Source organism: Danaus plexippus, chromosome 7, assembly GCF_018135715.1.
Source record: "Danaus plexippus chromosome 7, MEX_DaPlex, whole genome shotgun sequence".
In the NCBI taxonomy this organism is placed as follows: domain Eukaryota; kingdom Metazoa; phylum Arthropoda; class Insecta; order Lepidoptera; family Nymphalidae; genus Danaus; species Danaus plexippus.
In genome coordinates this window covers 7,740,732-7,762,326 of record NC_083541.1, presented here as the reverse complement: position 1 = coordinate 7,762,326, position 21,595 = coordinate 7,740,732, and the positions used below count along the sequence as shown (strand labels likewise).

The 21,595-nt window shown below is 42.3% G+C and overlaps 3 protein-coding genes across 5 annotated transcripts; 1 reads left to right on the top strand and 2 right to left on the bottom strand.

The window, feature by feature from the left end:
• Positions 1-46: 46 nt before the first annotated feature.
• On the top strand, positions 47-3,603 carry LOC116771009 (poly(A) RNA polymerase, mitochondrial-like). 2 transcript variants are annotated; one of them, XM_061520777.1, is made up of 7 exons: positions 47-207; positions 278-453; positions 544-864; positions 1,234-1,362; positions 1,535-1,746; positions 2,513-2,733; positions 2,838-3,603. In XM_061520777.1, the coding sequence occupies exons 1-7, from the start codon at positions 117-119 to the stop codon at positions 3,476-3,478; spliced, it is 1,791 nt and encodes a 596-aa protein (XP_061376761.1). In that variant the 5' UTR covers positions 47-116; the 3' UTR covers positions 3,479-3,603. The 2 variants fall into 2 exon arrangements, with proteins under 2 accessions (XP_061376761.1, XP_061376762.1); XM_061520778.1 differs by having other exon boundaries at positions 72-207; positions 288-453.
• LOC116771007 (tRNA (32-2'-O)-methyltransferase regulator THADA) lies at positions 3,568-16,169 on the bottom strand. Of its 2 annotated transcripts, none has more exons than XM_032662707.2 (27): positions 15,821-16,169; positions 15,512-15,689; positions 14,994-15,227; positions 14,589-14,838; positions 14,295-14,476; positions 13,705-13,922; positions 13,338-13,522; positions 12,529-12,704; positions 12,121-12,301; positions 11,660-11,815; positions 11,197-11,411; positions 10,741-10,885; positions 10,497-10,636; positions 10,097-10,252; positions 9,709-9,846; positions 9,504-9,579; positions 8,382-8,554; positions 7,703-7,844; positions 7,398-7,628; positions 7,166-7,318; positions 6,932-7,048; positions 6,396-6,499; positions 6,143-6,227; positions 5,892-6,067; positions 5,057-5,805; positions 4,291-4,553; positions 3,568-4,049 (listed from the first exon to the last, which is right to left on the bottom strand). In XM_032662707.2, exons 1-27 carry the CDS (start codon positions 15,915-15,917, stop codon positions 3,774-3,776), a joined length of 5,196 nt encoding a protein of 1,731 aa, XP_032518598.2. In that variant the 5' UTR covers positions 15,918-16,169; the 3' UTR covers positions 3,568-3,773. The 2 variants fall into 2 exon arrangements, with proteins under 2 accessions (XP_032518598.2, XP_061376751.1); XM_061520767.1 differs by having other exon boundaries at positions 11,197-11,369.
• A 1,137-nt stretch (positions 16,170-17,306) lies between these two features.
• Positions 17,307-19,900, bottom strand: LOC116770853 (CREB-binding protein-like). Its single transcript, XM_032662493.2, has 2 exons — positions 18,250-19,900; positions 17,307-17,560 (listed from the first exon to the last, which is right to left on the bottom strand). Exons 1-2 carry the CDS (start codon positions 19,862-19,864, stop codon positions 17,415-17,417), a joined length of 1,761 nt encoding a protein of 586 aa, XP_032518384.2. The 5' UTR covers positions 19,865-19,900; the 3' UTR covers positions 17,307-17,414.
• Positions 19,901-21,595: the final 1,695 nt, after the last annotated feature.

Sequence of the window (21,595 nt, the reverse complement as noted above, 5' to 3'; positions counted from 1 at the left end):
AAGCGTGGCAATTGTAAAACGTTAATGTGTTGACAATTGTTCTTTGACATATTTCAAAATTTGAAGTCTATGTGACATGTTATTTGAAGTGTTTGTTAAACTAAATATATTCAAAAATGTCTGTATTATTTCAGACAGGAAAATATTGTCTTAGAAAATCTTACAGTTATAGCTTTTGTAAATATGTATTGTTGAGAAAAAAATCAGGTAAGTTATTAAAAAGCTGTACTATTCTGACGAGAAGTTTAGTTATTAATAGGTTATGTTTAACTTGTAGATGTTCCTAGGAAATTCATAACTTTCGACGAGATCGTAACCCAGAGAAGAGCTGAGGCACGACGCAGCCTTGTTGTACAAGTTAACTCTGAATCATCCTTTGACGAGTTGTATGGTTATTGCTCTAAGTATAGCTCAATAAAAGATGTTTACCATTATAAGAATTCAGGAGAAGAGGTACGTAGGTTTACCTATTTATATTTATTTATTCATAAAAGAGCCAAATTGCATGAAATGTATTAAAATAGAACTAAATTCCATTTTCAGCATTTCATGCTAATAGAATTTAGTTCAGAAGAAAATCTTCAGAGTATTCTGCAATCATGTTGTTCTCATCAAAAAGACCTCGAAGTGATGGCGGTGCAATCCCCATTTGTTTGGTTCCGAGCAGCATCAGTTGCCAAACAGAAACTCACTGCCAATGGACTGGAACTGAGAGTAAAAGACGGCAACAACAAACATAGTGAAGATTTGTTATTTGAAGATTTAATGAAATGTCAGACAGTGTCAGAACAAATTCAGATGTTGTATGACAAAACTATACTGAATGATGTAGGAGCTAGGCTGAGGTTCATGGTGGCGAGACAGGTGAGCTTTTCAACACACGGGAGAAAAATTCATGTCAATATATGCTTTCAAATGAAAACTAATATTTTTTTGATATAATGCACATTTTTTTATTATTAAAACATGTTTTTTTTCATCTCATCTGCCTGTGATAACTGTTGCTGCAAAGGAGTGGGACAGTCGCAAGCATGTAGTTTTTAAAATTATAATAGGACACAAAGTTAATCTGAAAATATGTAATACTTTTATTTTAATGAATACTCACAAGTCTTAGATGAAAATGTTATAAAATATATTTCTTCTATAACATGGAAATAACCAATTATACTTTAATTTATTTAAATCTGTTGCTCGCAGAATGTTTTTCACGATACATTTGTCATGTTGCAGTTGGAGGTGATACTGAGCAGCTTGTACACTAATATCCAAGTACTACCATTTGGTTCCTCCGTTAATGGTTTCGGTAAAATGGGCTGTGATTTGGATTTAGTTCTGACAAACTCATTGACTGATGGAATGGTAAATCATTTAACACTGATTTATTACAAATTTAAATTATTCAAAACTGTGCATATAAATTGTTTTATGCTGTTTATACTTGTATATTTTACGCAAAAACAAAATAAGTGTGTGTTTTCATTCTTGAAGCAATTTGTTAAACTGATATAATAACCGTTCATATGTTTTTTAGATGTCACCTTCAAATCGCCTGGTGTACCAGGAGAAGAGGTCGGAGGGGAGTCGTGGTCCGTGGCAGCGTCACATGGAGCTGGTGGGAGCGTTGTTGGAGCTGCGGGTCCCCGGGGCCACGAGGGTGCAGCGGATACTCAACGCACGGGTGCCCATTGTGAAGTACTCACAGGAACTTGTCGATGTCGATGTGGACCTCTGCTTCAAAAACATGTGAGTGATATTAAATGGAATGTCTTCCGTGATAAGTGGAGTGCGTCTGACGGCATATCAGCCTCGGTATAATTTTTGCTCCTTAGTCTTGCGTATTCTCTCACGGTCTTACCACATAAACAGGTTTTAAAGTTGAGATGGATCGTGTTATAGGTCGTAGTCTCCCTTCTCTCCGAGGTGATGGAGACTCTCATTCTGTTTCATGTCAACAACGTGTTGACTCTGGATAGCAGTAATTGTTATGAAGACGACAGCACCGGTGGTATGCCCGGACAACTCGTTCCGATTGAAGCCTCGCAAGTTTGTGCTTTCACCTCTAAGGAAACCCAACTCGCTATTGTTGTATAGTTCCGAGAGGGAGGGAGTGTTCCCTGAACCAACTTTAAGGGTCCGTGGTGATCCGTGGTATTGACTCACAGGTGACGGCGACTCCTTATCACCGATTGTTTGGTGATTGTAACCTTACGTTTGTTGGCCACAGACGTGGTATAAAAAAATTCTCTAAAAATAAGTTACACAAAACCTTTGATCTGTTCTGTGAGGGCACTAAGCTAAAAAGGACGTTTAAGGTTTTAAAAGTTACTACACATAGTCTTTCTCTATTTCTAACGCTCTATTAGTGTGAAAAAGTGGCTTCTCCAGTTTCTGTAGCTAATGCTATACTTTCTCTTTAGTTAGTATAGTGGTCTGTATAAGGAGGAGTTTAGTAATAAATAGCAGGATCGCCTGTAGCCATCATAGGAGTGATGGTACCTGTCGTCCCCAGGTCCGGCGTCTACATGTCGGCCCTGCTGTACTCCCTGGGGGCGCTGGATCCCGCGGGCCCGGCGTTGGCCGTCTCGGTCCGGCGCTGGGCCGCGGCGGTGCAACTCACGCAGCCTCACCCCGGCCGATGGATCACCAACTTCCCGCTCACACTCATGGTGCTGTTCTTCCTCATGACACAGAAGATCCTGCCCACCTTCAGGTGTCTACTAGAATGTGCCGGTCGGTTATATACTGTTCACGACTAATGTTACACTCTACCGACATACACAACTCTCATCCTTATGTTTTTACGTTACGTCATCATAAAATGTTTCCGTTCCCAGGTAAGGAGGACGTCCGGCTCACCGAGGATAACATAAACTGTACGTTTGTCCGCGACCTGTCCCGCCTGCCTCCGCATTCGTACCGACCTTCTTCGGACGACCTCCAAACTCTTCTGCTCAAATTCTTCGAGTTCTACTCCCAGTTCGACTTCCAAGAGCACGCGATATCGGTCATCGAAGGTAAACCGATCAGGAAGCCCAACACCCTACCGCTGTACATAGTCAACCCCCTGGAGCCGGCTCTCAACGTCAGCAGGAACGTCAGCTACGAGGAGTGCGAGAGACTCAAGATGGAGGTGAGGAACGCGGCCTGGCATCTGGAGGCGTGTCTCGACAACAACAGGGGAGACGACTGGGGAATACTGGGCCTCGTGGAGAAGAAAACCACTAGGGGACTCAAGAAGCTGCTGCGGGCGGGGAACCAGCACAGGCTCGTGTCCGTCAAGGATCTGTTCAAGGACGACGAGCAACCCGCGTCCGCCACGAGCCCCAGGAAGACACATACCGACACCGACAGAGAAGGACAGTCCAGCGGGAGACATCACAGACACGGGGCGGACGACAAACACGACAAAGTAAAACTCAAAAACACACAGACGGCGAAGGAAGTGTACCGGATAAGGAGAGACAAACTGATCTGATGAAGGGCGGGAGAGAGAGAGAGAGAGAGAGTGAGTGGTGTGCTGACACGAGCTGGTGTCGTGGGATGTAGGACGAAAAACGTTCGATATTTGTAAATAAAATGTTTATTCAAAATATTCTTTAATTGCGGCTTTCATTCGAAAAGATATGTGCGGCGAGTCACTAAAATAAAATTAATATATATTCACTGTATAGAAGCTATTGATAGCATCATGATGTGTGTGGACGGGGCGGGGCGGGGCGGGGCGGGGACCATGGCGGAACCAATACCCGCAGGTGATACCTTACACAGAACTATCTTCTTGTCAATCGTTTCACGAAAGCCTCTACTTTCTGATTCCCGTCACAGGTGTACTCGTCCGCCTCCACCATCCTCCTATATGTCTCGACGTTGTCGCGGCACAGCGCGCGGAACGTCTGTCTGTAGGAGCGGTCCTCGATGACGTCACACAGTCGTCGTCGTACGTCCGCGTGTGGGTGCATGTCGTTGATGACGTCACCGCAGGCGACCGCCCACACGGTCTCCTCCAGGTGCGTGTTGTATTTCTCGTTGTGGTCGAAAACGCGACTCTGGAACAGGAAAACGGAACTGCCAAAACAACAAGTAGCTGCCGGGGAACACGACGAACAGTTATACACATTATTTGATCGGTTCACGTCGTTGTAGTTCCAAGCTTAATTATTGTTAAAATAAAGTCCGCTTTGTTCTGTCGGGAATAGTCATTTGGCTTATTAGAAGTATCCCTCCTCTCCGACCGTTATTTCGTGTGACGAGTCCTTAACAAAGTTTTTCTTATCGACGTTACGATACCTCATCGGCGAGTTCGTCCGTGTAGGAGACTTCGCAGTGGAAGCTGAGGAGCGCCAGCACGGCCAGCAGGGCGAGGCCGTGCGTCTCGCGGGTCTGTATGTGGTGCAGCAGGAAGTCCCTGGCCCTGGCCGGCAGCACGTGTCTGTGTGTCCGCGTGACGTCACAGTAGCGTGTGAGCGTGTGCGCGGTGAGCGTGCGTGTGCGGGAGTCGTCGTCCTCCAGGAGAGCGACGCACGTGCTCCACACGGTGGCCCTGAGCTCGACTGGAGACAACGTTATTGTTGTATTTAGTGCAGGAGATGTTGGTTTGACTATTTTTTTTTAGTTTCTTTTGGACAATGCTAGAGAGATGGCGGAGGACCCGACTGATACGACGCTGACTTGCCGCTGACGAGGTATTTGTCTTAAACATATCGAAGTAATTGGTAAATTCTATGTATATTTGAAAAAAAAAGATTCCGGTTAAACAAGAATGGGTACTTTACAAATTTAAAAAATATATATGATTAACCTTATTTTTCTTGTGTGATCTATACTGTAGTTGTCGCAGGTTTGAGAAAAAAAATATACATTTTAAATTAAAAATAAAAATATTTGTCACAGTATTGCCGAATCCAACACAGGATATAATATCGTGTGCTTTCAATAACTTACTAGTGCGACTAATTAAAACATGTAACCGTCGCAGCGGCGGGCGGAGGACTGAGTTCCATCACCACGAGTCACGTCCCCCGTCCCGACCGCCACTCCTGACGACGCTACTCACACTGGTCCGCCTCGTCCAGCTCGTCATAATGTTTAGTCATCAGTCGCTCCAGATTCTTCTGTATGAACTCAACGACGACAGCCCGGGTGTCCTCGCTGTTGTCTGATAGACTGCACCTGAACATAATCCTGACCGCCTCGAGTATCTTGGTGTGTTCCGTGGTCTGCAGCTTATCCTCCAGGAACTTGGCGAGTCCCTTCAGATATATATGTATGAAGTTTTCGTGTTCGTTCTCGATGTAATCGAAGTAGCTCGTCAGGATGACGTCATCGCTGACGTCTCCCTCGCCGCTCTTGGTCCGCACTATGTGTCTCTGCGTGTCGGGCTCCAGGGTGAGGGCTGTCAGACACTTCTGTATACATTCCAAGTATCTGCTGTTCTTTAACACTTTACACAACACTCGTATGTACTCCGGATCTGTTCTCAGCGCGTCCAGAACCCTCGTGTTCCGGGTTCGTTGTATATGCTCGTGTAGAGTATTCTCCGGTTCCAGCATCTCGTGTACGATGAGGATGTAGTTCAAGGCGGCCAAGACGACTTCGTAAGTCTGGTGAGTGAGGCAGGCGTACAGCGAGCGCGAGACGTCGCCACAGTCGCCGTGACCGTTCATTATGAGCAGCAAGTGCACCGCGTCCGCGAGGCACAGCTCGCGCCCCGGAGTGATGGTGCATTGGATTTCATCAAATAACAGTTTGGTCAGGCGGCTCTGGATGTAACTCAGATGATTCTTTTCCATCAGTGAGGGGAATCTAGAAATATCAAACACAACCTCATTATGCCCTGTTTTATTGATGGTGGTGCATTTACTTATTCACGGAAACAAAACCAGGCTTACTTCCATAGAACAATGTGAACCAGTTTAATGAATTCATCAATTATAACGTAGCAGGGCGTTTGTGACTCGCTCTGCTCTAAAATCCAAGAACCTCTTTGTATGAGAACCATAAACCTGGCGCCTGCCTCGGCGTCAATGGAGACGGAGTCCGGGAAGCTGTCGAGGAGCTTAATGATCTGGAAAATATCGTTTATACAATATTTCTCATACATTAATAACATTTTCTCTAAATCTTCGTGTGGATGTGTTACCTGCAGTAAGGTGCCGTGAATGAAATTCCTCTTCGCCCTCGGGTCACTCAGTGATGTGAACAGAGCTTCTAATTGTGCTAAGTACCTGAAACGAATTTGTTTACAATGAAATATATATGCAAACATTAAAAATAATGATAGTTAATCAGTTAAAACATAGTCTACGTCAGAACCAACGAAACAAGATAAAACATGTAAACAACTCTTCATGAGCGTCTTTATGAGCTGTGATGTATTCCAGTAGTATACTCACTGTGTGTGCGGTATGAGCGGGGTGAGGGCGCGCGCCGCCAGTTGCCGCACGTGCAGCGCCGGCCCCCGCCCGCACACGAGCACGCCCGGCACGAACGACACCAGCTGACACATCAATAGGATATCAACAATGTTGACCTCGTCGCTACACTACAATACACTCAAACACAACACTACAGCGTGTACACCCGCGCCGGCCGCTCAGTGCACAGCCGTCACAGTTGTCCGAATCCTAACAACTATTTAATGGCTCCAATCCTATTCGTGTCATAATTGTCAATCTGAATGTTTTGTCAAAGCAAGTTTTTCTTAATAGTTTTAAATTGTCAGCAAATGAATGAAATAGTTGTGTTCATGTGGGCCGCAGTTCACTCTGCGAGGAACGAATAGAACAGTATGAAAATTCTATGGACGTGACGTTTCACGACATCATAGGGTGGTCTTTAATATTGTTCTTCTTATGTTTTTCCGATAAACCTTATTAAATTAATAAAAAAACTGATTACACCTAGTGAGCTCTACGAAATATAAGTTCACCTTTAATATGGAGACGGATCCCTCCAGCGCGGACGGGTAGAGTCGCGCTAGCAGCAGTAACACGGGGTACAAGGCCGGGTGCAGCGTGTCCACGGCGCTCGCCTCTTGTAACTTGTTCTGCAGAAGTAACGCTTGATGTAATATCAGCAGGAATATTTTGTGAAATCAAGTCACGAGCATCTACGGCCGTTCCTTGTAGCTATCGTATTTTTGCTCGGCCGCGGTGCGACTCACCAACATGAAGTCATACAGCAGCGGATATCTGAGGAAGAATATTCGTCCGGTCATTCTGTTCCGCAGACACAGGTGCTCGCTGTCTCTGGAGCGCTGCACCCCGAACACGCGCACCATCAGCGCCGAGAACAGCAGGGTCGCGGAGTTACGCTCCTGGGACAGACACACGTCGGAGAGGAAGGAAGATGTGGGAGTGAAGACACTAGCGTCGGTGTTCGAAATAGTAACTCACAATCCACGCATCACTCTCACAGGCCTGTATGGCGAGTTGCAGGGCGGTCCCGGCGCCGCCGCCCGCCGCCTCCGTGGCTCCTCCGAGGGCGGAGCTGCGATACAGCGCGCGGAGGATGTTCATGGCGTGACAGCGAGTGGCCAGCGAAGATGAGCGAGCCGCCCGCAGCAGCGACCAGATGCAGCCCGGGAACGAGCCCGGACACACCTGCAGCTCCGACACCACTAGCGCCTGGGGACGAGACAGGAAACGTATTAGTATAGTGCTGTGCATTCTAGGAACAAAAGCTACGTAGTTCGCGGGACCTGTATCATGAAGGGCAGGCCGGCGCTCCGCCGAGTTTCACAGACCCTACTGGTGCCGTGTCCGCTCTCGATGTCCGTCATGAGCGAAGTCAGCCAGCGCCGCGGCAGCTGGTTCAGGGCCGGCTCCTGGTCGCGCCACAAACTGATCACGAACAGTGTTATAGCGATACATGGACTCATCTTATGTTGTTGTTTTCATTGCTGATGAGGTGTGATCCCTCTCCCACTGAGAGAGACCTCGCTGATATTCAACAATAATAAACATTCACAGACAACAACCGACCAGGAAAACCCACCAGGGAAAATGAAATCTGCTTTCTGGTTGTATTCGCGTCTCACTTGAAATCATAACTATACAGATAATTATATGAGATGATGATGTAATAAAACTACACTACAAGGTATGAACATACTAAGACATGACAAGGGAAGTAAGTTAAATTAACCTGAACAAGATCCAATAGGAATTGGGAACGGCCCCGGAGTACTCTCACTGAATAACTGTTGTTCGTTTAAATGTGGTTACAGTAATTTAAATTTTTTTATTCCTAAACATGAAACCGACCTAAACGGATGAATTCTGGATCCGAGTCCATCCAGTATATGGCGGAGAAAATAAATTGGACATGGCCGAACTTGTATGAATGACATGTCGCAATACACGTATATTGGCTCCTACCAGGACAACACCCTGCTGAACCCGACGTAGACCTGCTCGAAGGCCCCTCGATGCTTGATGTCGGTGAGCAGCTGGAGGAAGGTGTCTCCGATGTTCTGCACCAGCGCCACCTTGCGGCCGACCTCGGGACACGCCGTCATCTTGGCCACTATCAAGCTGAGGATCCAGGACACCTGCACATTGAACGATGTATGATGAATATTTTACGGAGTGGTTCATATCGTTACTCAAAGACTGGGTCCTATGAATCAATGCCAATAAAAAACATCATCAATCCATTGTTCCTACTCTGAGCGGCGCCCGTCCCGATACATTATAAAGTTTTTTTGCCACTAAGGTTGGAAACTAGTTTACATCTCATCGCGGGGTAATGTTGCCGTCGCTCATGGTCACCTGCCAGATAATGGGAACTGCCGACGCATTGCTCTTTGCAGAAGAAACTTGTGCACTTTTGAGGAGCTCTATGTAGTAGCTCTCAGAGAAAAACTTGGGAGTTTCTTGTCCTAAACATCCTATCTAACATAAAGCACGAAAAGTGAGCGAGGGGAGAGGGAAAGAGGCTCCGCTCCTACGTGCCTGCAAGACTTTCGCTTCAGTCTTAAGCTTCGGCACAGCCATCCACCGACAGAAGTTTTCAACAACCAACTGTTGGCTAGCGAAATACCGTTTTGATAGGGTCTCCGGACTTGTCGGCAACGGAACAAAACTTAGACTGATACCACACATAATATCACTAAGACTGTACAATAACATTCAGGGACAGGAGAGAGTGGGACTATAGAAGTGTGGTATCTATCTAGATATACACATGTTTAGTGCCATGATAATATAAAACCCACACCAGTAACGTAAATAAAGCAGTCTTATATCAACATTCGGGCGTTTCATTTCCCTCGTCCTTATAGAAGGTAGGGCAGGACCTCACACATCCGACGACACTCACCATAAAACGATGCTCTACCCTGATCTTGTGAGAGAGTGCTCCTGCCTCGGCCGAGATAACACAAGTATACCCTGTAACGTACCGACTACAGCTGGGCTCTCTCACCAGGAACAGGAGGTAGTGAACCCGGCGACGCAGCTATGAATTATATTGTAAGGTATATTGTGGAATGTCGTCACCTCTTTAACAGACCTCCAAGCACACAGCAGCACCATCTGAGCGGTCACCTCGCTGCCGTCCTCCAGGCGAATCTTACTGGAAGGAGAAAAATATCTGTTAATACTGTACAATAATAATCTGAACGCTCTCTAAATTCAGCGTTGGGAACATGTGGTTTCAGTTTGAAATGAAGATCTTTGGAAATAATTTGTGTGAGTTACTAACCCCCCATCTGCGTGCGGCATATGACCCTCGGGGGCGGCGCTGTTCAGCACGGGGGCGGTGCACGCACACACGGACGCACACACAGCCACCAACGACTCACACATACACGTGAAAGCCGGAGACCACGAGCCTTCATCACTGGAACGACGGAACGAGCAGGACGATTTATATGAGGACTTTTCTCTTATAAAAAATACTTCCTCTATGACCCGTTATAAACGTCGCTTCCGGAGATAACTTACAGTTATATGAAAGAAGTCTTAGTTTATAGGTTGTACAGAAAACAAAAACAGAGAATAACAGAGATTCAGATCACTCAAACAAGGGGGAACAAAAATGTGTGTGAACAGAGAATGCGTTGGCGGACCGGTCACACGCCGACACTCACAGGAGGTGTAAGGCGGTCCCCACACAGTGCAGGAGGCCGTAGAGCGGAGCGTGTCTGGCGCCCAGCGCGAGGTCTGCCTCACACACCGCGAGCTGCTGCTCCACCTGCGCCAGCAGCACCCGCAGGAGCCTGAACGACACCTCGCCTGCCGTTTCACTGAAAACAACATCCCACAGATTTAAATATGTATTGCAATTAACAGTCCGGCGAACACTTCTCAAATCATTTAAGTCGTTACAAACTCTCCCGTGCGATCAATTTAGGATGAAAATATTAATTTTACTATCGTAATGTTGTCACATCAACAGAAAATCAACGGACTCTAGTTTAAACTGTCGGTGTCCGGGAGACGCGTGTTCCGCGTGACGCGTCCATGTGGTGGCACCTGGGCGACACTCACCAGTCCTCGCCGATTTGCTTGGTCGGTTTGGTGGCCAGCAGTCTCAGCTTGTAGGCCGCCGTCACGCATTCAGTAGGCTTCACAGACGAGGCTTGTCTCATGACCGACTCCAGATTAAGGGTCGCCGCGTGCTCGGCGCGCTGAAACGGACGATCGCACCTTGCTTATTACACTCCAGTCAGTAAACAAAGGCAGATTATGGACGGACAGGCTCAGGCGCAGAATGACTAATTCATATACACACGTAAATCACTTCGGAAGGACATCCGTACAGCAGGCGGAGCGCCATATCTTTGTTGCTCTCGTAGCTGTCAGCGAGGGCATCCAGCAGAAGCGACACGCGGTCAGGCGGTGTTCCGGCGTTGGCCTCATTGGATGTCACGAGATGTCTGCAGTTTATGGAGTCAGTTGTGATGCCATATCTTAGTTCTCTCTATTCCTTCAATGGAACTTACATTTTCGGTTCACTACGTGTTATGTTATTATTATTGATAAATATGATGAATAGCGAGACCGACTGACAGACACTCACATCTCGCCTGGCCGTGATCACGGCCGCTGCAAAGTAACCGAAGCGTCGGGAGCATGTAGTTTTTAAAAAATATATAATACGCGAAGTAATCCAAAAATATGAGTTCCATTTAAGTGGATACTCGCGAAAGTGTCAGATCTCTTATTATCCCTCTCCTTTTTTTCTGACCTGAGTGTTCCCTCGAGCTGTAGTTTCTCGATCCAGAGCAGTATCTGTAACGCTGCGTGTCGTCTGTTGTGGTTCCCGCCCGGGATCAAGCTCTCGAAACATTGATCCGTCAGTCTGTCCAGGAACTCCGAGTAGTAATCACCCTGGCGCCCGTCACCTCCTGACAGCGCTTCCTTTAAAAGGGTTTTGTGACTTTGTTCTAAACGCTTGAAAAACTGAAATGGAAAACTGAGATTGAAGTCGTTTAGGTTTAGGAAATATTACAAGAAAACTGAGGGGCGACAAAAAGGACAGGGATCATATACTCACGACGAAGCTAGGTTCACGGGACACGAGACTCACGGACGAGTCGTGGAAATAGAGGTCTCTTAGAATTATATTTAGTTCAGAGTTCAACAAAACCTTAGGTTTAGCCAACAATGTTCATACTCGATAGAGTGCTGGCAGGCAAATACTTCGTTACCTTCTTCATGAGAGACAGGACCAGTTGTTTGAAGTGCGGCGACTGGTCGTTGATGTTGTATGAGAGGAACCACAGGATGATATCCAACTCCCCGGCCGTGAACACCTCCGACGACTTCGGCGACTCCACCATGAGAGACAGGGTCAGGAACCGGATCTGGATCATGCAGAGAATTATTATTGAAGGTGACAGCGGCTTTTAAAGCGGTCTTCTTATTCGACGGATGTAAATAACAAAAATGTGTTTGGGAAAAAACGTCTATAATAGATAAAACTTGCGATCTGTCGGTGACTCTTGACTCATCGTGACGAATGAAGATATACCAGCACTAGACAGGAAATACGACATGACAAAAACAATATGAATTCTCATCTCATGAGACCTGGCGTGACACAAACATCTGATCCAAGTCGTGGGAGAGCTATATACATGGAGGTAACAATGACAGCACATCCACCGACCTCATCGTTAGTATGCACGGCCGTAGTTCTCAGCGCGTCATAACTGATGACCTCCCTCCACAGACCCCCGCCGTCGCCCCCCGGCAGGTGACCCGTCTGTCTCACAACACTCAGTAGCATCAACGCACACACCAACTCGTGGCTATCTGGACTTTCGGATGCTTTTCTTATGTATGGAAGCCTGGAACGATAGGAGACACGTACAAGATTAAATTTTACTATCACGTGATTGTTAGTGTGTGTGTGTGTGTGTGTGTGTGTGTGTGTGTGTGTGTGTGTGCGTGTGCGTGTGCGTGTGCGTGTGCGTGTGCGTGTGCGTGTGCGTGTGCGTGTGCGTGCGCGTGCGCGTGTGCGTGCGCGTGTGTGCGTGTGCGTGTGTGTGTGTGTCATAATAAGGCATGCACTTACATATAGTCGACGACCCCTCCGTCCTTCTTGACGATGAGTATCAGTAGGCTGGTAAGTATGTTGACAGCCCCCGCCCCCCCGCGCACGCACCGCAGCACAGGCTCCACCCACTGCGTGTGTATACCGCGAGTGTCCGTGTGTGTGTGCCGGAGGAGTGTCTCCAGCGAAGTCGTTGCCTGAAAAGACACCGTAAAGTTTATCGTTTGGAACGCGAGGGAACCATTTGTTGGAAGTAAGTTAATAGTTTTTGTATAAGGTCAAAGATTATTTTTTGTTTTTTTTCCTCATAACTTAAGTAAGCTTCGGTGTCGCCATCCTCTCCGTCGTGTTCAGAGCCTCGTGTTACTAATCATTATTCAAATTGATAGTCTTGTTTTATGCAACATTTTTCGAATGTATAAGAGTGTCATCGAGAGAATAGAAATTTCATTATTTCTGTGACCAACAATAAGTTTCAGGAAGAAGTGGGCTATGGACCATATAACTAGTTTTGTTTGAGTCGTCTGAGTGAATACGTCTCTCTGTTGATGATATGTACTTGAACACAGGAGTCATGTGGTACCACACTGTTTACTTCGCTGCATAGCAACAATACCATGCGCATGTGCGTGGTATCTACCGACTGATTCTGTTTCTCTTTCCTACTTTCTACACTTGTGTATTTTTGTTTCTCTCTCCTTCTTGCGTTAGAGTATTGGCCGCTAGTCGTCGCTAACCCCCCCCCCCCATGAGCGTTGAAGGTTTACCGCAAGATGGTTGGAAGTCACATGAGAGGTTCCACTGGAATTATAGATATACTATATACTAACGCTGGCTTGGACGGCTTGCAGGTGAAGCACGTTCAGCGTGTCTTCTATGATGTCCGGCCACACCCCCCGGACACAGTCGAACCCGACCTCGCTGGTGATGGCCGTCAGGCTGAGGTAGAAACTCTTGCGAGTCCTCTCCAGGGACGACAGAGTTGAAAACAGCTTGGTCATCGCCGAATCATTACCTGCAATAGAACAATGATAATATTGGAAATGCTCAAATTATTTCTAAGGCAGTTTTCAATGTTTCGTACTTGTTACGTGTGGACCGGAAGCCCCGAAGTTGTCTCTAAACTAATTCTATATAAAGTCAAAGAATGATTTTTCATCATTATCTCCGATCTAATATCAATAACTTGTGTCTCACCCTGCTTCTTCAGATGAGAGCAAAATTTTATAATATTAGTGAGTATTTGAGCGCTGAGATGTTGTACGCTGTCCGTGCTGTGTTCGAGATGGGACCAGACAAACACGCACAGTTTGTCCAGCAGATGGAGTCCGCTCTCACCGAACACCTCCAGCCCCTTGCTGATTTGGACTATCGTACGAGAGATGCCCAGGGTAAATGTTGATTCAGAAGAATATCTGAAATGTCCAAAAAATTTATTATATATTTGTTTGGAAAGATTTTTAATGATAAATGATGAGAGGCAAATCATATTTTTAATTTTGTTGCCATGAACAAAATAATGTATGCATTAATTTAATTAAGTATCTCGGAGCGTCTTAGCTCTTCAGTATGTGTTACTGATGCGAGGAAATAGGGGATATGAATTCCTATGTCATTATTAAATACGCACATAACCATCAGTCTGGGTGCGGCAATATATATGGAGGTTTAGTTCCATACAACCTGATTGCTAACCGGGAGTAGAGAGTGAGTTCTTATGTTTATATATTATAAAGCCTCCATGTTTATTTTTCCACGTGTTACGTTTTCCATGCTGGGTTCCTCACCTGTCTCCCAGATCCAATATATCGTTAGTCAATGTGATGATCGCCGGCACACCATCGATGTAGACAGTGTGTAGCTCGTCCATTGAGATCACAGTGGCTATAGCGGACAACAGACTGAGCTTGCAGGAATCATTCAATAGAACCTCTTGGAGGTACATGTTTTGGTTATTAGAAGTCAATATCTGAAATGTAAGTTATCGTCCTTGTAAATTATACATCACTATTACTATAGGAAACAACATTATACTGATTATATAAGTGTTTGGGCAAAAAAAATAAAGTAGACAAACTTACATCAACCCAGGAGTTGTCACCGTTCTCCACAATATGCATGGACACTAACAAAATGCCACACACAGATTTTGTGTCCATCGGAGAATCATTAAAAAGAAGCTGTTTCAAACAAGACCTTATTTCCGTGAACATAAGGTTCACATCAATACTATCCATATCAATTTTTTGTATGACATACAATAGCAGTCGAAGGACTGTGTGACTGAGACCAAACACCTCATTTCTGCCGGTAGGAGTCAGTCTGTCGTTGCTGAAAAGTTGGTAGTTCAAAATAGTTGGCGGTTAAAATATATCAATATTTTTTAATGGATTTCAGCATCGCTACCATTTAAATGTCACATGGAATATTTTTGTCAATATACATTTAAAACAATGAATATGTGTATCAAAAATATAACATCGTACCTCAAGGACGTCACACAGCAGATCAAACATTTCTCAAGGAATGTTGCAAGCTTAACTTCAACAGTCTTGAAAGCGACAGCCCCGACCGGGAAATTCTCAATGCAACACGCTATCTTGGATACAACTTTAACATAATCCTTGTAATCTTCCAAGACTTCATTACTAAGTTGTAATAAATGTCTTGTGAGGTGCTCTGTGAAAGATCCTTGGATGAAAGGATTCTTTGTGACAAACCTGTGGATCAGTTGCTTGTTTAGAAAATAGAAAGTTATTGAATTTCTAAACAAAGTGTACCGTTACTAAGTTCATATAATTAATAACATATTTTTTGAATTGTATTTTGGTAATATCTCCAACAGAATATTTGATAAACTTTACTTTTCTAAGAATTTTAACAAAAATTAAACAGTTCTTTTTTTGCAACAATTATGATTCTGTTATTTTCAATATTAAAATATCAACTAAATTAAAAGCTTAACAATATTCATTGCTTTATTTAATGGCTATGTAAGGCAAACCTCATTATCATGCACTTTATGGGGTGTTTATTCTCCGCACATAGGTAAGTAATTACAAGAAATTCCACAACATCATCATGATAAGACTCCTTAACATTATTGAGTAACTTTTTTACTGCTGCGACTTGTTCTTCTGCAGTCAAGTTCCGAAATGATTTACAAAGTTCATGTTTATCAACTGGAACAAGTAGTACATTGAAAGTACAACACATTAAAGTAGATGATAGTATGAAATCATTGGTTATGATATTATTTCTTTTTATATGTATCAGCGAGATCAATGTAAAGTATATTTTATGGTGCACATACATTTGTAAACATATGGTATAGTCACTGGTTTAAAGGACATCCCACTGGAGTTGTTTTTGCTCTCACTAGCCTTTATTCTGAGTCCGTAGGAGTTCATATCGTCTTGTTTCGAATGCTGTTTCTTTTATATTATTAGTAAAATTAATATTTCTTAAACTCATATAGCGAGCTACTCTTATACAAATTAAATACAAGGAAAGAAATGTATTAAATAAAGTTAAGTAGGAATTCCGCTGACGTTTTTGTTGTATTTATTTAAGAATGATATCTATTTAATTCATAACCAATTCGGAATTCATATTTGAACACATTACAAACTCGCACCAGCACCTTGAGGTAGTCAAACATGTCATGCACCGACAGTGACATTGACTGATATTTAGATTTTTGACATATGAAACTTTTTATATTACATTGCTTTTAAGCAGATACAAATGATTTATCCCAGATTTTTGAATTATAAAACAAAACTGAGATTTCAATATTTTTTTTCAAGTTACACTTAAACTAAATATAAATTCTCGGTATGAATAATTTCTTTATTATCCTCTGTATAACAGAAGGAACTTATTCGAATATAAGATTTTCTTCAAAGAAATATATAAATTTAAATTATTCACTTTTAACCAAAAACCCTTGTGTTTGTAGAATTTGATTTATAACATCATTGCATACTAAATACTTTAATAATATTGATTGTACAAACCAAGAATATATACTACTCATTGAATTGTATGGTATGGAATATGGTCGTGTGCAATGTAACAAATACAAGATTAGTTGATTATCAATATTATTAGAGCGAAAACTAAAATTAATGAAATTTGCAAGTTGAATACATTAAACAAAATATCTGTCGTATTATTATACAAAATAATAAAAAACTACTGATGGCACATGATTGGTGAATCCGGCGGTGGTTATAACCCAAGATAAAAATTGCCTTAATGTATTTCATTGCTCTGTTATATAAACTGTTTCTTGTCTCTGAGGAAGGGCACCTATTTTGTGGTTCTTTTTGTAGAACATATATATTTTATGTATTGAAAGTGTCCTACATGTAAATGTAATAGTGACCCCAAAATTCAGTTTCAATGAAAATTTCTCTTGCGAATTTTGCACGATGCTTTTTTACATTAACAGACAGGTAAAAAATATGATTATCTACTTGTCTTCTGGATAATAACCGTCACTAATAAAAATTACAATATACTTTCAATGTACGAATTAATTGATTAATGGTTTTTATTATATCATTCTTGTAAACATATTCTTTATTAAAAAAATTAATTAATTATAATTAAGACGTGATACTATTATCTTGTTTTGAATTTATGTATGAATGTTTATATTTTTATCTAATTATAACACAACGGATTTTGTAAAACTTTATAGTTATGTAGTTCGCTTATTGAAATAACCCTTAAACTTAAATTTTTGATTTGAATAAGAAGTTGAAATTAAAATAATGTAATAAAAAACAACATTAAAAAGTTACTTCATTTATTTCTTTAATAAATGAAATATTATCGGTTTATTTACATAAATACTTAAATAAATAACTTGTTTAAACTAATCAGTTGTATCACACTGCTCAATCAGTCTTATCAGAAATCGATGGGACGTTTTCTTCCGCAACTTTCTCAGCAATTTCCTTCTCATTTTTTGCGGGAATGACTCCTTGTTGGATCCCTTCCGATTCGGGTAATACTCCTACCCTGCCACTGTACTTATTATCGCCTAAAAATAATAATAATTTGATTAAATTATGTTCACTCCAATGTCTGCTGTGTCAGACACGACATAATGTTTTAGTAATACAATACAATCTATCAATAATGTTAAAACATTGACATGTATATAATCTGTTAAACACATAGCCGACAAACACTGATTTGCGTGACACATATTTTTAATAAAGCAACATTTTTCTTCGGTACAAGATGATTATCGATCAAGTTACCTACATATAATTGTCATCGATTAAATCTACAAATTTTTTTGTTATACATGAGACACATACAGGTCTAAGACATTAAATTGTTTTAGTAAAAATCACTCAACGTGAATATGTGTACGTCTAAAACACTGATATAAAACAAAACGCTTCCCGACGCAACACACATGGTTAACCGCACGACGCGACACACTGGTTGTGGCGAGTCGATGCTAATTTATTTGGCACATTGAAAGCGTGTCGGACCCTTTCCAATACCTGAATGTTTGTGCCTAACGTGTTTATGGCGCTGTTAACGGCCGTAGATATGTTGCCAGTCGTGCCGTTTATTACAGCGCCTATGGAACCTACAAGACCGCTTACAAAATTTCCCCAAGCCACGACTATGGAAAAATATTGTATACAATTATATTTATGTGTATTGAAATAAAATTTTCCTACATCTTATAATTATAGATAACATTATACTAACTTTGTTGGTTGCTACCGCCGCCATGGCCTTTGGTTTCAACATTGTTGTCTATCTGATCATCTTTAATTTCTTCATTTCTTGGAGTGTCAGCACTAGGATTCTGTATTCTTTGAACTGCGCTTTGGATTCCTTTAATGATGGGATTATTTTGTACTAGTTGCTGTATGGGTCCTGCAGACGAGACTGCTGGCTGTACGGGTTGTGCTTTAACTGGCTCTGCTGCAGCGGGAGCTGGGTTTACAGGTGCTGGGTTCGCCGGATCTGGGTTTGCTGGAGCGACGTTACTCGCTTCCGGCACGGCGTTCTGTGAACCTTTATTAGGATTTGCAGCTGGAGCTGGCTGCTGGGTTTGCTGTGCATTATTTTGACCAGGCCTGATGAACTGGACTATGTTTTGAATGGCCTGTGTAATCGGTCCAGGGCTTGCTGGTTGTGGTTGGTTCTGCTGCTGGTTTTGTTGTGGGTTTATTAAATTTTGGAATGAATTCTGTACTTGCTGGAATAACGCTCCAGGGCTCCACGGAGCGGGTGTAGGTGCAGGTGGGGCAGGGATGACGTCACTCTGTGCACCAGCTGGTGGAGCCGGTGATCCATTGGCATTCGCTTGATTGGCTGTTGTTTGTCCTTGGGCGACATTAGACCCAGTAATTCCATTCCAGAAATTAACAAAAGGGCCAACAACTGGGGATTGAGAGCTAGAGGGTTGTGAGTTGCCAGACAAGGTATTCTGCACGGCGTTATTTATGTTAGTAAACGCATTAAGGATACCCTGTTGGAACCCTTGTATGAAGTTTAGAACAGGTTGTGTAATTTGTGAAGGATTTGGAGCTGGGCTGCTGGCGGCTGGAACTGCGGGACTCTGAGATGCAGGTGCTTCCGATGCTGGACTCGCGGCTTGTTCCGCAACGGCCTCTTCCCTTGCAGCCTCGTCTTCTTCTCTCAATATCGATAGTACTTCCACTCCTTCAGTTAAAGTATCAACACCTGATTTAAAATTATTTTCCAAATTTCGGAGCCCAGACTCTACAACCTCTAAATTAGGATTAGGGTTTAAATAGGATCTGATGGTCGTGTTAAGTTTTTCGATTTGACTTGTGAAGGTCTGTCTTAAATTCTGGATGTTTTGTTGAATGGCTGGCAAGTCTTCGTTTTCAGCGAACAAAGTTTTGAAGCTATTGGAGACACTTTTGAGTCCCTCGTTGAATATGTTCTGAGTCTCATCCATACTTTGTCTTATTGCGAATATTGCCTTTTCCTTATCGCCGTAACTCTCTGGGTTTTGTGTTTCATGTTCCTGTCGCTGTGGAAGTCCGGGATTTTGGAGGTCGATCTCCAGCCTCTTAATATTAGTGTTGTCATTCTCGCTGGGAATATAATCGTTGGAGTTTTCGTCTAATTTCACATTAGACTCTTGAACAACTTTGACAGGTATGTCGACAGCGTTTTTCCTCAGGTTGTTGTCGAGGTCCAACACGCTGGGCTGCTCCAGGTCCGTGTCAGTGTCGAGATCAACGTTATCTAGATCGTCAAGTTTTTTCTCCGGCACGTTAATGGATGCTGCGCGCGCCTGATGCAGCAACACGCACAGGGCCAATATACACGCGTGTAATCTCATTGCGGCTCGTCTCGGAACACTGGCGTCGCAGGTTAGGCGCTTACCTTTATAGTGAGCCTAACGGTCTCCGATCGGCTGAGTGTGATGTTGACGCTAAATGTTTGTGGCATTATTTATGATCTGAACTGGTGCTTTACCGTGACTTTACTTTCGATGCACATCATTGTTACTATATTTATTTCACTGCCATAGCGCATATTCTGTTTGTTGTATTTTATTATAATATAAATTTAAAATATATTTAAGGAGGAAAATGTATCAAATGTTTGAAGGTTAATATTCTGCTTCTTAGTATTTTTGTATGTTGAATAAATATGAAGGAGAAACATATTTTGAAGAATTTAAATTTATGAACCAATACTAACATCAATTGATGTTTAACCTTTGGAACATGCATTAATTGAAATCGAGCGGGTACATAAAGTTATGTGTTAAATGTTAAGCAGTTAACGGTTATAGGCATTAAAGTTTAATATTAATTATTTTCTAGATTTTGTGTTTTACTTTATACTTTTCAACTTTCCCCCGAAGCCTCGAGGCTCCATAGACTAACAATCGTTTCGGAAACATTTTAATTGTGAAGGTATTTAAAATAGAAGCAAAATAAAATTGTAAACACGATTAACATTATCGTTTAGAAAATGAGTTAATTTAATTTATTTTTAAGTACATAAAATATGTATGTAATATGTGATTGTTCTGTAACCAGCGATGTTTGGGGTCAGTTGTCGCAGGAAAGAGTTCTCGTATTCATTACAAGACAGAGATGTGAAGTGATTCTGGTGAGGTCTGCGGATGCTCTCGGCATGATAAACAGTATATATAGAACATATAGCATCGTAGATTTGACCTTGTTCTTTTCCTATAGAATATTAAAATAATATTGTATTCCAAAAATATAACCAAACAACAACAAATTATATACTTTTGGAGCAAAAAAGTAATTGAAAAAGGAAAAATGGAATAAAGGAAGATAGTAATTTTACACTAAGGTTGACTAAAAAATATATATTTTAACAACTTCTTGAATTTTCGACCACTTTCACCTCGTCTGTCAGTTATCACGATTTGTGAATTATCCTTATAGTAAAACAGGAGAAGTGAATCCGTATAGGATAGTCTTATAAAGTTTCTGGAGATCCTTTAATTGGACATTTGGAAAACCCTAGGACAAGCATTATTTAGCACGTATCTAAGTATATAAAAGCATAAATGTACATTATTAAACGTAACCGTTTATGAGTATTTATTCCAAGAATTAAATTATTCGAGATATGTACTACAACCTGAACTGTTATATTTAAGAACGACACTCAAATCTTTTCTGGACTGCATTAAGGTAAAATTTTATATTCCGAATAAAAAAGATGATAAAAACTCACATTTTTTATGAAACAAGCGAATAAAATACATGATTACGTTTTTATTACAACATTTTACGAACGGTTTATTGAACTTGGCCGATCGCTTCGAGACCGTGTCGACTTTAAGTTAGTCTCCAGCTTTAATAATTTATAAATATTTATTTAAATTAATGTATTGGAACTGTTATCTATGGAAATGTCCGAGGCGCCGCGACCCGACGCGGAGCTCGGACCGTTATGTTAATACTAAGTTATCGTTCTAGCTAATCGTTTCAAATATTTGATCAAGAACTAAGAATTCTTTTAAATAGGTGTCAGTGTCCACGGTTCAAGGTTACCGGACCAGGAATTCTGAGACCAAGCTATT